This window comes from Xiphophorus hellerii, chromosome 24 (assembly GCF_003331165.1).
Source record: "Xiphophorus hellerii strain 12219 chromosome 24, Xiphophorus_hellerii-4.1, whole genome shotgun sequence".
NCBI lineage: Eukaryota > Metazoa > Chordata > Actinopteri > Cyprinodontiformes > Poeciliidae > Xiphophorus > Xiphophorus hellerii.
This window is the reverse complement of record NC_045695.1, coordinates 16,203,154-16,220,192: the sequence shown is the minus strand read 5'-3', so window position 1 is coordinate 16,220,192 and position 17,039 is coordinate 16,203,154. Positions and strand designations below refer to the sequence as shown.

Below are 17,039 nucleotides of genomic sequence, written 5' to 3'. Positions count from 1 at the left end.
CCGATTCTCACTGAGATGTGAGCTTTGAACGTTTTCTCCATTTGCAAATGTTAATTTAAGCTGTTTGTTCTCTCCTAAAGCTGAAGTTTGGTCTCGAATTTTGTGCAACTTAACAAACTGATTCTAACATCTGATCAAGTCAAACTGGTTTAAAGAGTCCAAACCAGCAGAACCAGAACATTTGATCAACAAAGAAACTCAAAGTTTTTCTAAAAGTTTCTCAGGATCTAGTAAAAACCAAAACAAACTGAGAATCAATGATGATGCAAAACTTAATATTTGGAGATTTTATAATGACTATTAAAAGATAAAAATATATAAAATCTTTTTTTCCAGGTTCCAGATGTTCCTGAAAACTGATATAAGATCAGAGTTTCTGTGGGACATCCAGTTCTAAACTGGTTCAACTGGTTTCTGTGATGGAAGCTGAAGTTTCTCTGCAGTTTCCAGTAAAGCATCTTTTTATCTGTGGAGCTTTGAGGAACATTTTCATGTCAGCAGAAGGAAGAAGCAGCAGAGAAAAGAGGTTTGAAGTGTATTTCATGGCTTCAAAGCTGAACTGAAAATGATTCCCATGTTTCCATTCTCAGACCATTTCTGGTTCCAGGATGAAAATGAATCAGAGAGAAAAAAGATCAACTTTCCAGTTGATTCCAGTTCAGATCAAAACTCCATGAAGCCTCTAAATGGAGCCCAGTTTGAATTGGATCTTTATTGATCCAAAGAGACAAACAATATCAGACACTAAATGACAACATGAGAAAATAAACAGGAGGGAAATCTTGGAGGTCAGAGGTCATCATCATGATCCAGTCAGAGTCTCTTTAGACTCAAACTGCTGCAGCTTCAACCTCTGAGGATCAGCAGGACACAGAGACCATTTTCTACTTCACAGAGATCAGAACCTGCAGAGAGAAGAAGGAAGGAGAGAGCAGATCAGTGAGTGTTTCCAGCCTCTCTCCAGCAGCAGTCAGTGACGCAGCACATCCACTAGATGGTTTCCAGGCTGCAGTCAGACTGATCTCAGAGCTGTGACCAAGATGAACCTGATCAGTTGTTTCCTGTTGAACTGAGAGAACAAACAGATCTGAGATCAGATCTGCTGCTGCCACAGTTTGATGGATGAGGACCACTGTCTCTAGACATGTTGGACGGCTGGACGCTGGAGTCCAGCTGGACTTCCTGGAGACATGGACACAGCAACAACACTCATCTTCACACCAACACAAACACAGGAACACAGCAAGCTGCTGCTCCTCTGATTGGCTGATTGCTGTCTCTGTGTCCAATCAGGAAGCCTGAACCATTCTCCTCCCACTGAGAAGCTGCAGCTTTACTGGGAACACTGGATCTTTGCTTTGATGCTAACTGGGTTTAGTTCAATATGCTGACAGCAGCTGGACTCACTACAAACATTTACTTACTCTACAGTCTTTACAAGATCCTCCAGCTGCTGAACATCTGAATAATTCAGGTTATTGTGTCTCAGGTCCAGTTCTGTCAGACGGGTCGGGTTGGACTTCAGAGTTGAGGCCAAATAATCACAGCTGATCTTTGACAAACTGCAGTAAAACAACCTGAATAAAGAATAAAAGATGTGAGCTGAAGCCAACAGGATGCAGGTTAACCAGTCCAACAGAACCAGTTAAAGATTCTCATCAATATTAATGCCAACAAGCTGCTGCTTCAATAAAGACCTGCTGACTTCAGAACCAGAACCAGAACCTGGTACTGGGTCATGTTGTGTTGGAGGATTTTAGTCAGTAAAATCATTCCAGGTTCTGATCAAAGTGTTGAAGCATCAATCATTGATTATTGATTTGTTCCTGTCAGATTCCAGGAATTCACTTTTCTAGACTGGGTTGAATGACCTTTGACCTGCTTCACATGAGGGGGATTTCTACACACTGGGGGTCCGAATGCTGTCCTGTTCTGACCTCAGATCAGCAGGTCCAACTCAGTTACACAGAGGGACTAAATTAAACTCTGGATCCAAGTCCAGGAACAAACTCAGAAAATTTTTATTACAACAGAAGAAATTAATTTGATTTATGATCAATTATATCTAATTATTCACAGAAATATCAATAATTATAGAATTAAAATACTTCAATGTCTCCAGTCTGCAGCCTTCAGTCTGTAGAAAACCACAGAGCTCCTTCACTCCAGAATCTCTCAGGTTGGTTCTGCTCAGGTCCAGTTCTGTCAGATGGGTCGGGTTGGACTTCAGAGCTGAGAACAGAGAAGTCCAGCTGGTCTCTGACAAACTGCAGAACCACAATCTGAATAAAGAATAAAAGATGTGAGCTGAAGCCAACAGGATGCAGGTTGATGATGATAATTTATTTCAGACGTTTCACCAACAAAACATAATAATAATAATAATAATAATAATAAAGATTTTTATGTTTCTAAGTGTAAATATAATACTTTACTATCAATTTACAAACTCAAATTCATGTTTATTCAGTGACTGAGTCTGATGAAGTTTAACTTATATAATCAAAATCCTTTTTTATTCATTAATTCATAGAATAAATAGTATTTATGTTTCCAGAATCCTTTCCAAAACAAATAAAACAATAATATTTCCTGAACCAGATGAAAGTAATACATACACCCATATACAGTATATAGATATGCATTTACCTGCATATATACATAAATAATATTATCAAATATTTGTTGTTTCATGTGCCTTTATAATGTTCTTGTCTTATATGCCTTTATTTGTTTCATCTTAGCATAAAGAAAGTTTCTGTGTTGTTGAATTACTTTGATTCCTTTCTCAGAAAGCCTCTGAGGAAGAGCAGAGAAACTGTTTTCAACAGGTTATCGCTCAGCAGAAACCTCTGCATCCTGACCTGTTGGATATAAAACTGTCGCCATGAAGACGTACAACTTGCTCTGTGTTATCCTGTGTCTGGAACACAATAATCTAGCGTGTAGATACCGTGTGTTTTGTTAGTGACTCGCATTTGCGTTGCAATCATGTGACTGAAGTGTTTTCCCCCGCCCCTTTGAGACGCTCTCTGTAACAGGGATCCTAACGGCAATAAAAAGGGAGAACGGACACATATGTTTTCAGAACGGAGGAGATGTGTGACTGAAAACATCTGTGGCTGTTCTCCTCGCGAGGACAAAAGAATCTAACTCTCTTGTCTTTCTTGTGTTTGTTTAATCTCTCAATAGGTGTTTAAACCTGACAGATCATATGCTTTATCCATGTCCTTTTCTTTCAATACTGACTCCCAGTTTTGTTTAGATAATTTATCTTTAAATGATTTTATAGATTCTTCTATCCTTAATCTGTTAGAAATTAGATTACTCTTATCTTTCATTAGTTTTCACAAACAACAAAATCAAGTAAATGATCACTAATATCAATAACTAATAATCCACTTATTGTATTGTTATGTATTAAATATCTGATCTATTAATGTAGCTGTTAGACGTGATTCTGCTGGTAATTTGAGGGAAAAAGCTCAGACTGCATATAGTATTAATAAAGGTTAAACTGAAACATGAACAAATAAACAATAAAAATGTAGAAAATTAATTTCCCTGAATGTTAAAGAAACACGATGAACTGATTCTAACATCTGATCCAGTCAAACTGGTTTAAAGAGTCCAAACCAGCAGAACCAGAACATTTGATCCAAACAGAAACTCAAAGTTTTCTACCAGCCTGGATGAGGTGAAGATATTTCTGCTGCTTCCTGATAATCAGCTTTTTGTTCATCAGTAAAAACATTTTAAAATCAGAAAAACAAAGTTCAATAATCTCAAAGTCTGAAATAAGAAAATAATTTATTTATAATATAAAATGTTTTAGAGATTTTATTCTGACATTTAAACAGATTGTTTTAAAAGAAAATATATTAAATTAACTTATTAATTAAGCTAATGATTGAAGAATCAATGAATGATTTTATTGGATAAATAGAGAAAACAAACCTCAGTTTCTTCACTTTACTGACTGAACTCTCCAGGATCTCAACCAGAGGCTTCAGATCAGAGTCTCCACCTTCATATATGAAGATCTGATTTATTTCCAGTTCAGTCAGATCTGGGTTGGACTTCAGAGCCGAGGCCAAAACTTCACATTCAGCCTTTCGGAGCGAACAGTCACCAAGTCTGTGATTAGAGAAGAAATAAATTCAGTTCTAATGAAATCAATCTGGATCATAAACAGACTAAAATATGATAACAGTGATGTCATCATCTGATCAACATCTGATCTTCAATTTACTGAGTTTGACCCCACAGAGAATCTGTGCAGGTCCTGGTTAAAGTCCAGGTTCTGGTTCTGGTTCTGGTCCAGGCTTCATGTCCTCAGACCTTCAGCTGCAGTCAGATGTTGAAGATCTTCTATCATCTGTGAAGGAAAGTTCAGTTTTCTCTGCAGCATCTGATGGAGCTGCAGCATCAGAGCCTCAAAGGAGCTGAAGCAGCTGATGAAGAGGCTGACTGAGCTGATGAAGGAAACTACTGGAGATGATGGAGAGGAGGAGGAACTGCTCACAGCTCGGATTTGGACTAGACCGTTTGGCTCCGTGAGATCTTCCACCAAGCAGGAAGTGAGTTAGAAATGAAGTGAGCAGAGCAGGAAGTCCAGCCTGGTGTGGACCTCTGGCATCTCTGGGTTTGTTTAGCCAATATCTGCTGCAGCATCTAGAATCATCATCATCATTAATAATAATAGTATATTCTATAGAGCCATAGTTCCCAGAAGCAGGTTATTAAATGCTGCCACAGAGGAACTGGGAGCAGACCAGTATCTTGCCTCTGCAGGAATCATCAGCCTGGGATCTGATCTCCTCAGAGATCTACCTGCCTTTAAATGCTGATTACCTGTCTCGCTAACAAACCAGCTGTCCTCTGTCACTGCGTCTTCCATATATGGGCAAGAGGAAGAGTGCGCAGCACATCATTCCGGGACAAGATGCCCCGGCTACATTAGGCCATCGTCTCTGTCTGCTAGCTACCATCGTCTCCGCCTGCTAGCTACCATCGTCTCCCTCTGCTAGCTACCATCGTCTCTGCCTGCTAGCTAACATCTCTCTCCTTGTTAGCTACCATCGTCTCTGTCTGCTAGCTACCATGGTCTCTGCCGGCTAGCTACCATCGTCTCTGCCTGCTAGCTACCATCGTCTCTGCCTGCTAGCTACCATTGTCTCTGCCGGCTAGCTACCATTGTCTCTGCCTGCTAGCTACCATTGTCTCTGCCTGCTAGCTACCATCGTCACTGCCTGCTAGCTACCATCGTCTCTGCCTGCTAGCTACCATCGTCTCTGCCTGCTAGCTACCATCGTCTCTGCCGGCTAGCTACCATCGTCTCTGCCTGCTAGCTACCATCGTCTCTGCCTGCTAGCTACCATCGTCTCTGCCTGCTAGCTACCATCGTCTCTGCCGGCTAGCTACCATCGTCTCTGCCTGCTAGCTACCATCGTGTCTGCCTGCTAGCTACCATCGTCTCTGCCTGCTAGCTACCTTCGTCTCTGCCTGCTAGCTACCATCGTCTCTGCCTGCTAGCTACCATCGTCTCTGCCTGCTAGCTACCATCGTCTCTGCCGGCTAGCTACCATCGTCTCTGCCTGCTAGCTACCATCGTCTCTGCCTGCTAGCTACCATTGTCTCTGCCTGCTAGCTACCATCGTCTCTGCCTGCTAGCTACCATCGTCTCTGCCGGCTAGCTACCATCGTCTCTGCCTGCTAGCTACCATCGTCTCTGCCGGCTAGCTACCATCGTCTCTGCCTGCTAGCTACCATCGTGTCTGCCTGCTAGCTACCATCGTCTCTGCCTGCTAGCTACCTTCGTCTCTGCCTGCTAGCTACCATCGTCTCTGCCTGCTAGCTACCATTGTCTCTGCCTGCTAGCTACCATTGTCTCTGCCTGCTAGCTACCATTGTCTCTGCCTGCTAGCTACCATCGTCTCTGCCTGCTAGCTACCATCGTCTCTGCCGGCTAGCTACCATCGTCTCTGCCTGCTAGCTACCATTGTCTCTGCCTGCTAGCTACCATCGTCTCTGCCTGCTAGCTACCATCGTCTCTGCCGGCTAGCTACCATCGTCTCTGCCTGCTAGCTACCATCGTCTCTGCCTGCTAGCTACCATCGTCTCTGCCGGCTAGCTACCATCGTCTCTGCCTGCTAGCTACCATCGTGTCTGCCTGCTAGCTACCATCGTCTCTGCCTGCTAGCTACCATCGTCTCTGCCTGCTAGCTACCATCGTCTCTGCATGCTAGCTACCATCGTCTCTGTCTGTTAGCTACCACCGTCTCTGCCTGCTACCTACCATCGTCTCTCCTTGTTAGCTACCATTGTTTCTGCCTGCTAGCTACCATCGTCTCTGCCTGCTAGCTACAATCGTCTCTGCCTGCTAGCTACCTTCGTCTCTGCCTGCTAGCTAACATCGTCTCTGCGTGCTAGCTACCATGGTCTCTGCCCGCAAGCTAACATCTCTCTCCTTGTTAGCTACCATCGTCTCTCCTTGTTAGCTACCACCGTCTCTGCCTGCTACCTACCATCGTCTCTCCTTGTTAGCTACCATCGTCTCCGCCTGCTAGCTACCATCGTCTCTGCCTGCCATCCATGTAAAGAACAACTTCTATGTCTCACTTCTATCTGCTGTATCTATTCCAAAACAATGTGAGTTTCTAGCCTTGAATCTTGAATTCACTAAAGCTCAGCACATCACAGTTATAGGATGTTATCGACATTCTGCTGTCTGTGATGCTCTCACTAATCTGAACAAATATCTAGCTGATCTAAATAATACTGAATTAGTTTTGTTAGGAGATTCAAATCTAGACTGGTTGACATCATCTTCAGATAGCTTAAAAACTATCTGTGATTCTTTAAATATCACCCAGTTGATAAATTACAGCACCTGACCTAATAACAAATGTCCTCTAAAATCATCACTCCTTGATTTAATTATGACAAACGCTCCACATAAAAACAGAGGGATAGGAGTTTTTACAAACAACTTTAGTGATCATTGTGCTATAGGTGTAACCTGGTTGTACTTTTCTTTGTTATAATTATGTAGCCCCTGGTTTAAAACCATGCACTTAATAGAATAGAATAGAAGTACTTTATTTATCCCAGCAGGGAAATAACTTCGCAGTTACAGCATAGAGACAAGACAAGACAAGAGACAATAACAACGTCCGGGTGTTGAGTCTGGAGTTTGGCTGTGGCAGAGCTGATGACGTCAAAGGCCTTTAATATTTACAAAATATTTACAAGGTTGGTTTAATGTAAAAAAAAAAAAAAGGGAGGATAAGTGAGAAACGTGTATTATTGTTTTTGTAAATTTTTAATCCGAGTGACTATATACATGAGGGAAGAGGTTACTGTTGTGAGTAATGTGAGAAATACTGGAAAAAACAGGAAGCCAAAACTTTTCTGGAGGTGACTGGTGTATTTACATAAGTGTATTCTTCTTTGATCAGTTATCTCATTTGTTTAAAGACTGTATTAAATTTCCTATCTATGAAAGTATTTTAGGTTAACGAGGGACAAGTGAACTCAACAGAGAAACAACGGGACAGTGGGCTGATGGGAAGAAGGTAGAAGAACGCGGGAGAGAGAAGAAGGAGGAAACTAATGGAGACCGCTGCTAATGTTTGCAGAGGTTGAGGTGGGAGAAGGAACTGGAGTTTTCGGGCGTGTTCTGCACAAGTATCCCTGAACACGGTGTGTGGGATATCTGTGCAAGTATTCTGTAGTAAAAAGCTCGGAGGAAGACTGCAGCTGATCCGAGGAGAACTGCGGCTGATCTGAGGTGGGAGAGGAACATGTCTACATGGCGACACTGATTTTAGCGCAATGGAGGAGTAGTCCTGCAACTCGTGTGGCGGAGTTTTAAAAGAAATTGGACTCACGAAGCATCCTTGAGGGAGAGGACGTCGGCTGAGGGTTAGATTTGCGTTCTGCCATACTAATGGCTGAGAAGAGCAGCAGTGCAGAAACATCCATGTGACCAGTACAACAAGAGAGCCAAGGGTCACCCTCTGTCAGTTGGAGATCAGGTCCTGGTGGCGAACAGGGAGCCAGAGGAAAGCAGAAGCTTTCTGATAAATGGGAGCCTGTAATGAACACGGTGGTTGCATCCAAACTGGCTCTCCCCCTATTTATCGTTTAAGAGACCGTCATAAGAGCGTGTCGTGCATCACAACCTCCTTCTTGATGTGAACTTTTTACCTGTGGGGATGACCTTGGATGGAAATGTGAACCACCATACTGTGGTTAGAGTCCCCCTGGTTCCTGATTCACATGGAACAGGAAGTTCTAGCGAGGCTCCTAGTGCTGTTCCTGCTGAGCCTTCTCTACCTGACTCCCTGTCCTGTAGTGATGGAGATGACCGTTCTGCTTCCTGGGTTCAGGTTGTGTCTTCGGCTCCATCAGTTGGACATAGTGACCTGCCTCATGACTCTGAGAACTCCTCTATGGAAACTGGAGTACTGGCGACTGCTGGTTCCTTACCTCATCTTCCTGATGCTGCTGGCTCTGTTCATCCTCCAGACAGTGAGGGAGAGGATGCTGTTCGCCACCTAACTTCACACTTTGGGAGGATTATTAAACCAGTTTATCGCCTGATAGAGTCCATGGCTGTCATTGAGGCGCTTTATGATAAAGATAATGTTCAGCCTGTTATTGATGTGTGAGTTTCCAAAGTCTCGTATGATTCCTGCCATTGGCTAGGATTGTCCTTTTCTTGGTTTACATGAGCTTCAGTGCCATCTACGGGGATCTTTCGTTTTCCTCCCTCTGTGAGCCTGGCGGTGTCCAATCCGTCGGCAAAGGATCTGTCATCGTCGCTGAGGTGACCATGGCAGGGCGAGCAGGCAAAGAGGGAGGGAGCGTGGCAGAAGATGAGCAGGTTAGACGTGGTGAAGGAGGATGGGGAGCTTCATCCAGGTTCTCATCTGAGTCCAGAGCTTGGTTACACTGTTCTGGGTGGCTTGTGGCGGAGGAGCAGGAACCGGGAGGGGAGGGGGCGCGGTGAGAGATGGAGGAGGCAGAGGATGAAGAGGAGGTGGAAAGAGAAGGAGGGATTGCTTCTTCCTCCTTTGACGCTAGGAAGATCTGGACTTCATTAGCCGTTTCTGGGTTGAACCTCCTACCCAGGTTGCGCTTGGCCCACTTGTATGTGTTTACTCTGTAACGGGTGTAAAAGGCACCTCTTGTTGTCCATGGGACACTGTCAGACTTCGCTGCGTCGAGTGATCTCTAGTCTCCTGACTCTATTGTAGGGTAGCTGTTTTGCTGATGTTACATTGTTGCAAAAAAAAAAAAAAAGTTTTGTCCCGATGTTGAGGTTTTTTGTTTACACAGTTTTCTTCATTTTGTGTAATTCTAGGGAGGTCAGTGTAACCTGGTTGTATTTCTCTTTTGTTATAATTACACAAAATGTATTTGTTTTGGTTATTTGTATTGTTCCCTACCTGACTGAAAATCTCTCATCGTTTTAACCGTGTTACTTTAAGAGCGGAAGCTCCTCCTTTTTATTTCTTCTTCTGTGGTATTGTCTTTAAATTGTTTGTGTCCCTTAGACCCTCCCCTTTTGTCATGTTGTCCTGCGGGAGAGGTGTGTGCTGTTTGTTTCATCTAAATACATCCAGTTTATTTATAGATTTATTAAGTTAATTTTTGTTACGTACTTCTGTTTTGTGTCGGACTTGGAGCGGGCAGCTTATAACACGGTTGTTTTCTCTTTGTTGTTCTCGTCAGAATAAATCGAGAAATCACTTTTTAAAGACAAACCGTGTCACGGCCTGATCACTTAAAACCAGCACAACGCAGAATGGATCCAGTTACATAGGTACAGTTAGAAATCTCAAGTTACCAAAACCTAAGCCACGTATCGTGACCAAAAGAGATTTAAAACACCAAATGAACAAGCTTTTGTTCATGACTTGTTACATTTTAACTGGAATAGGGTTTCTCTCCTTGATAACGTAGATCTTGCTTGGCAGTATTTTCATAGAGTTTTTAAGACTAATAAATGAACATGCTCTGATCTGCAGGCGGCGCGTTGCAGACGCAGCGGCCTCTAGCTCTCCCAATATACGGTGAATTGTTCGTTTTTGTTGAAAATTTCTAAATGTTTGTCTCGTCAAACTATGTCGGAATACAAGTGAAACCGACGGGATCTCCTTAACATCCAAAAAAACAACTTCTGCAATGTTTTGGAGTACTTCACCACGGAGACAATAAAGGAACTCGGACTACTGCGACGGCCCCCAACAACACCGGACTCGCCGAGGCGGTGCCCCCTAGAGAGGAAACGCCGAAAGCGGTGTTCGAGGAAAGCTAAAAGGGGTAAGCGCGGTGGTATCCGGGCTAGGCTAGCGGCTAACCCAACACGCCCAGCTATACCATCAATCCTACTGGCAAATGTACGGTCGCTGGACAACAAAATGGATCATATCAGACTGCTAATGTCGGCGAACCGAACAGTGAGAAACTGCTGTGTGCTTGTTTTCACCGAAACTTGGCTTAATGACGGCATCCCCGACTCTGCCGTACAACTGGAGGAGCTAACATGCTACCGAGCCGACCGGGCACTTGTGAACAGAGAAAACGGTGGACGCAGGCGGGGAGGAGGTGTGTCTGTTTATGTCAGGAACTCGTGGTGTCGGGATGCTGTAGTGGTATGTAAACACTGCTCACCATTGGCAGAGGTTATGATCATAAAGTGGCGTCCCTATTACCTGCCAAGGGAGTTTACGGCTATCTTGCTGGCTGCTGTTTACATCCCTCCGACCAGCAACAACAGTGAGAGGAATGCAGCGCTAAATGAACTGTACCAAGCCATCAGTGAACAACAGACTGCACACCCAGACGGTTTTCTCATTTTGGTCGGAGATTTTAACCATGCCGACCTCAAGTCTGTCCTTCCAAAACTCTACCAACACGTGGATTTCCCAACAAGAGGGAACAACATCTTGGACCTGGCCTACACAACACAAAAAGGAGCATACAAAGCAACCCCATTACCGCACATTGGACTCTCTGATCACCTTACTGTTATGCTAATGCCAGCATACAGGCAAAGTGTGGAAGCCATCAGAACTGTTAAAAGGGACATCAGGGTGTGGCCAGAGGGGGCTACAGCTGCTCTCCAAGACTGTTTTGGAAAAACGGACTGGAAGATGTTCAAACAGGCAGCTACCCACAATAGCCACACAGACATTGAGGAGTACACAGACACTGTGACCTCCTTCATCACAAAATGCATTGACGATGTGACTGACACAAAAACCACCATCACCCGGGCAAACTGCAAACCATGGCTAACAGGTGATGTCCACAAGCTGCTGAGAGCCAGGAATAAAGCCTTCAGAGCTGAGGATGAACAGGGCTTAAAAACAGCAAGAGCCAACCTGTCCCGTGGCATCAAGAAGGCAAAACGAGAGTACGCAAACAAGATAAGTACACACTTTAAGGACAGCAGAGATCCACAGAGCCTATGGCGAGGTATTCAGGCCATCACGGACTATAAGCCTTCCCCACGGAGCTGTGACAGCAACATCTCTCTGCTGAACAATCTGAACAGCTTCTTCGCACGCTTTGAAGCACAAAACAACACATGCCCAGAGAAGAACCCCTCCCCCGCCCCTCATGACCAGATCCTTCGCCTCTCAGCCGACATGGTGAAGAGGACACTGGCCAGAATCAACCCCCGGAAAGCAGCGGGACCAGACAACATCCCAGGTCGTGTGTTGAAAGACTGTGCAGAGGAGCTAAAAGATGTCTTCACCGATGTCTTTAACATCTCCCTGGAACAAGCCATTGTTCCATCACTTTTCAAAACCGCAACCATTATACCAGTGCCAAAGAAATCCTCTCCATCCTGCTTCAATGACTACCGTCCAGTGGCACTGACATCCATTATCATGAAGTGCTTTGAACGGCTAGTCATGGCCCACGTCAAGTGCAACCTTGCCATCACCCTGGACCCTTTTCAGTTTGCATACAGAGCAAAACAATCCACAGAGGATGCGATCTGCTCTGCCCTCCACCCTGCCCTCACCAACCTGGACAAAAAGGACTCTTATGTGAGAATGCTGTTCATTGACTTCAGTTCAGCATTCAATACCATAATACCACAACAACTTATCTGCAAACTTCTAGATTTCCTCACTCAGAGGCCTCAAGGAGTACGGGTTGGCAACTTAACCTCGAGCAGTATTACCCTGAACACAGGCGCCCCCCAGGGCTGTGTGCTCAGTCCTCTGCTCTTCACCCTGCTGACACATGACTGCACAACAACCCACACCTCCAACCATATAGTGAAGTTTGCAGACGACACAACTCTTGTGGGCCTCATCACCAAGGGTGATGAAACCCACTACAGGGAGGAGGTCCATCTTCTGACCAAGTGGTGCAGCAACAACAACCTCTTGCAAAATGTCAGCAAAACCAAGGAGATTGTTATGGACTTCAGGAAGGGCCATATCGAACACCCACCACTGACCATAGATGGCGCTGCAGTAGAGAGAGTAGGCAGCACAAAATTCCTTGGGGTGCACATCTGTGAAGACCTCTCCTGGACCACCAACACCACATCACTTGTGAAGAAGGCCCAACAACGCCTCTACTTCCTGCGCAAGCTCAAGAAGGCAAGTGCTTCACCACCCATCTTGACCACTTTCTACAGAGGTACCATAGAAAGCACCCTGACTAGCTGCATCACAGTGTGGAGCGGAAGCTGCACAGAACAGAACAGAAAAGCCCTGCAGCGCATTGTGAAAACAGCCTCTAAGATCATTAGTGCCCCACTCCCCGCCCTGCAAGACCTGTACACCACCCGACTCACCCAGAAAGCGGTCACGATTGTGGGAGATGTAAATCATCCTGCCCACAAACTGTTCAGTGATTGATTGATGCTCCTAAACGTAAAATTAGGGTGAAGGGGAGAAATAATCCTTGGTTTTCCTCAGAGATTGGGGTTCTGCTTAAACAAAGAGATGCAGCTTGAGCAAGAACAATCAATACTGAGGAGAGCTGGCTTTGTTTTAGGAAACTGAGGAATAAATGCGCCTCATTAATTAAGAAAGCAAAGTCAGATTATTTCCTTGCTGAGATGACAAAAATGTAAATGATCCAAAGAAATTTAGTAAAACAGTGAATCAGCTGCTGAGCCACTGAGGGACTTTCCAAAGTTTGTTTGGGAAAAAAGTAAAATGGTTTCTGATAAATTAGCAGTTTTAAATTATCTTAATGAGCTTTTTATCTCTGTAGGCTCTCTATTTAATGATTTAAATTCATTCGGCCAAATGTAAATACTGATGAACTATTTTTGAATAATGATTGTAATTCCACCACTTTTAACTTTTCCCCTATTTGTACAGCTGAGATTATTAGAGAATTAAAAACAGACAGCAGAAAATCAGCAGGGCCAGAAAACCTGGATCCTTTTTATCTAAAGTTGGCTGCAGAGTTTATAGCAGAGCCATTGTCTCATATTTTAATATAATCTCTAACAAAATCCCTAGTGTCTGGAAATCAACATTTGTTTTGCCTCTATTTAAAGGTGGGGAATCGTCACAGGTAAACAATTACAGACCAATTTATAAACTATGAATCCTAGAAAAAATCTTTTAAAAATTAGTTTCAGATCAATTGAAGGTTTTTTTAGATTGAAATTGTGTTTTACAAAATGTACAGTCTGGTTTTATAAAGAAACATAGCACTGTTACTGCCACTTTAAAGGTTTGTAATGATCTTATCCAGGCTCTTGATAATAAAAACATTGTGTTGCTTTACTTATTGATCTATCAAAGGCATTTGACAGAAAATCAGGCTTTTAATTGAGATTCTACACAGGATTGGCTCTAGCATCAAGCCACCATGTTGGTATCTGATTATCTGTCAAACAGAACCCAGAGAGTTCAACTGGCTTCACTTCTTCTATCCTTACTATTATAAATGGTGTACCACAGGGCTCAGTTCTGGGTCCACTTTTATTCTCTATTTATATAAATAACTTACAGTATGTGACAATGTTAGTAACTTACTGCTATTATTCATCACTTTCACAGGCAACACAATATTTACAGTCTGCTGTCAATGTTGTTCAAACCTGCTTACAAACTTTAAAGTTGGTTTTGAATGTTTATAAGACAAAAGCAAAAGTTTTTTTTAACACTCTAGAAAACTACCAGAAATCCCTCTATTGCTGACCACTGCTGCTGGAGCACAAACTGAGTTTGTCTGTAATTATAAATATCTTGGTTTTATTCCAGATAAAGAGCTTTCTTTTAAAATCACAAATTTGTTATGAACATTGAAAATAAAGATTGGGTTTTATTACCAAAATGGATCTTGTTTCTCTCAAAGCTAGAAGTAAATTGGTAGCAGCAACTTTCCTGCCTCTCCTGGATTATGGAGAAGTTTTATATATAAATGCTTCGACCTTAAATCACTGAATATTGTGTATCATTGAGCTTTAAGGTTTCTAACCAGTAGCAGACGTTTTACTCATCATTGTGAGTTTATGCAGAAGCTGATTGGCTCCTTTATGGAGAAATAATCACCTGATGATCCTGATCTATAAATCTCTACTCGGCTCGGCTCCAGCATACTTTAGCTCTCTCTTACATAGATCTGTTATTTCCTATTCTTTACACTCTAATAACATTTTTCTTTTGCATTTTCCACGTGTTTGAACTGAAAAGGGGAAGCAAACATTCAGTGTTTTGGCTCCTTCAGCCTGAATCAGCTCCAGTCTGAACTCAAGTTATCAGAACTGATTTCATTGGATTTATTTCTTCTTATAAACAGGCAACAAGATCCTATTAACCAGTGTCACTGCTTTTAAATTGTTTTATATTGTTTTACACTTGTGCTTATGTATTAATTAGTTTTATTTTGTAACCAGGTTGCTGTGTATCGCAGACTTTCTGCCCAGGTTCCTCTTTAAAAACAGATCCAGATCTCATTGGGTTTACCTGCTTAAATAAAATAAAGGACATTGAAATCTCAACCCATAATCAGAGCAGATATTCAGTAAAACCAGCACTGCAGGGTCAGAGGTCAGAGGTATATGGTGTTATCTGGGTAATCTCTCTTTACTCAGGACATTCAGCTCTAACTCTGGCTATGAATTCAATCTACAGAAAACAGCTTCTTTCATTAACTATCAACAATCACTAAGGATTCAGAAAATGTCCAGGTTTAATTGATATAAATATCTATCAGATATTTGGGAGTTTAAATTCCTGCAGAGTTTTAAAAACCTTTTTGAATTAAATTCCACCCACTGACAGCAGAGATTAGAGCAGATCTACAGCATTGGTCATTATTACCCATAAATCCACATAATCAGATATAATAAAGATCAACCTTTTACCAAGGATTATTTATTTCAGGCTTTGCTTTACAGGAACCTGCCAAACTATTCAATGATTGGGACAAAATAAACACTAATTTTATCTGAGCTGAACAAAAAAGAGAGTAAAATTTCAGACACTAAAACAGTCAAAAGTAAAGGATGGATGGACTTTAAAACATTTAGAGGATTATTATAGAGCAGCACAGATGAGAGTGATAATTGGTTGGTTTGACCCAACATGTAGAGCTAAATGAAACCAGAAAACTCTCCGCGAGTTTTTTTTATTTTGACTGAGTCCAAAACCTCCTAAAAACTACTCTGGGATTTTTTGATTTTTGGGAACTTATCATGTTGCCAGAGTAGCTTTAACAATTACTAGCAGCACAAAGAAAGCTGTAACTCACAAGTGGTTGATGTGGAACCACCATCATCTTTGGACTGGAAGGAAATCATTAAGGAAATTCATCCAATGGAGAGACTGACTTTCATTAAGACTTTCTGCTGATAAATAAAAAATATTGGAAGAAATGAAACGTCCACCTGAACCTGGCACCAAATGTAGGATCAATGTAATTATCTCTTTTTTATTGTGAATGTTCTCACTTTGGGTTTTACCCTTTTTATTATTTAATTGTCTTTGTTCAACAAGATACTTTGCAGGTTTTGTTAGTGGAGATCTGAATGTTAAATGTATTTATATCTCTAAAACTGCAAAAATAACAAAATATAAAGTAAAATAAATAAAAAATAGTCCAATGGACTTCCGGACCGGACCACCATCACAATGATTGCATAGTGAGAGCGCTCCTGGTTGAACCGGAGTAATTAGAGAAATTCTCCCCATAGAACCTAAGTAAATATAACAATATAATAACTTAAAAAGCGGGGACAAGATTGTACCACTATCTTGAGAAATAAACGCCGACTGAAGTCAGGTGGGTGAGAGAGAAAAGACGCAGCAACAATTAGCAGCTAGTGGGTTGAAGCTAACAAGCCACACGAGGAGCAGCGCCTGAAAATGACCGACACTGAACTGATCCTGCGAGAACTAAAAGGGTTTCGCCAAGAAAATAAAGAACAATTTGAGACGATAAAAGAAGAACTTGCAAAGGTGAACACCAGGATGGAGGAGGTGGAGGGACGTATGGAGAAAGCAGAGGAAAGGATCCTAAATACGGAGGAGGTTATCACGGCTATGCTAAAGCTACACGCTAAGCTGGAGGACAAATTGATGGATGTGGAGAGTCGATCCAGACGAGAGAACATAAGGATATATGGGGTACCGGAGGGATCCGAGAAGGAATCGACGATGATCTCATTTGTCGAAGCTCTACTCCGTCAAGGTCTTGAGTTAAACGAAGACACCCCTGAACTCCACACTGAAAGAGCTCATCGGTCTGTGGGGCCGCAGCCGCCGTGCCACCACGCTCCATCATCATCAGGTTCTTAAGCTTCGGTACGAAAGAGATGATACTCCGTAAGGCCTGGCAGAGGAAGGGGTTTACATGGCAAGAAAATCACATCAACCTGGATCATGACTATCCACCTCTCATACTTAAAAGACGAAGGGAATATAAAGAAATCCGCAAAGTTTTGAAGGAAAATAACATCCACTTTCAGACCCTCTTCCCCGCGAAGCTGCGTGTTGGATACGAAGACGGAACCAGAACCTACGATACGGTAGAGGAGG

The 17,039-nt window shown here is 42.7% G+C and overlaps 1 protein-coding gene across 1 annotated transcript in view; it reads right to left on the bottom strand.

Moving 5' to 3' along the window:
* Positions 1–1,420: 1,420 nt before the first annotated feature.
* The window catches only part of LOC116715638 (NLR family CARD domain-containing protein 3-like), a 59,213-nt gene continuing 43,594 nt past the window's right edge, over positions 1,421–17,039 (bottom strand). Inside the window, exons 8-10 of the mRNA XM_032556171.1 lie at positions 3,958–4,137; positions 2,109–2,282; positions 1,421–1,577 (exon numbers count right to left, since the gene is read on the bottom strand). Coding sequence (XP_032412062.1) covers positions 1,421–1,577; positions 2,109–2,282; positions 3,958–4,137 — 511 coding nt within the window. The remainder of the gene's footprint in view (positions 1,578–2,108; positions 2,283–3,957; positions 4,138–17,039) is intronic.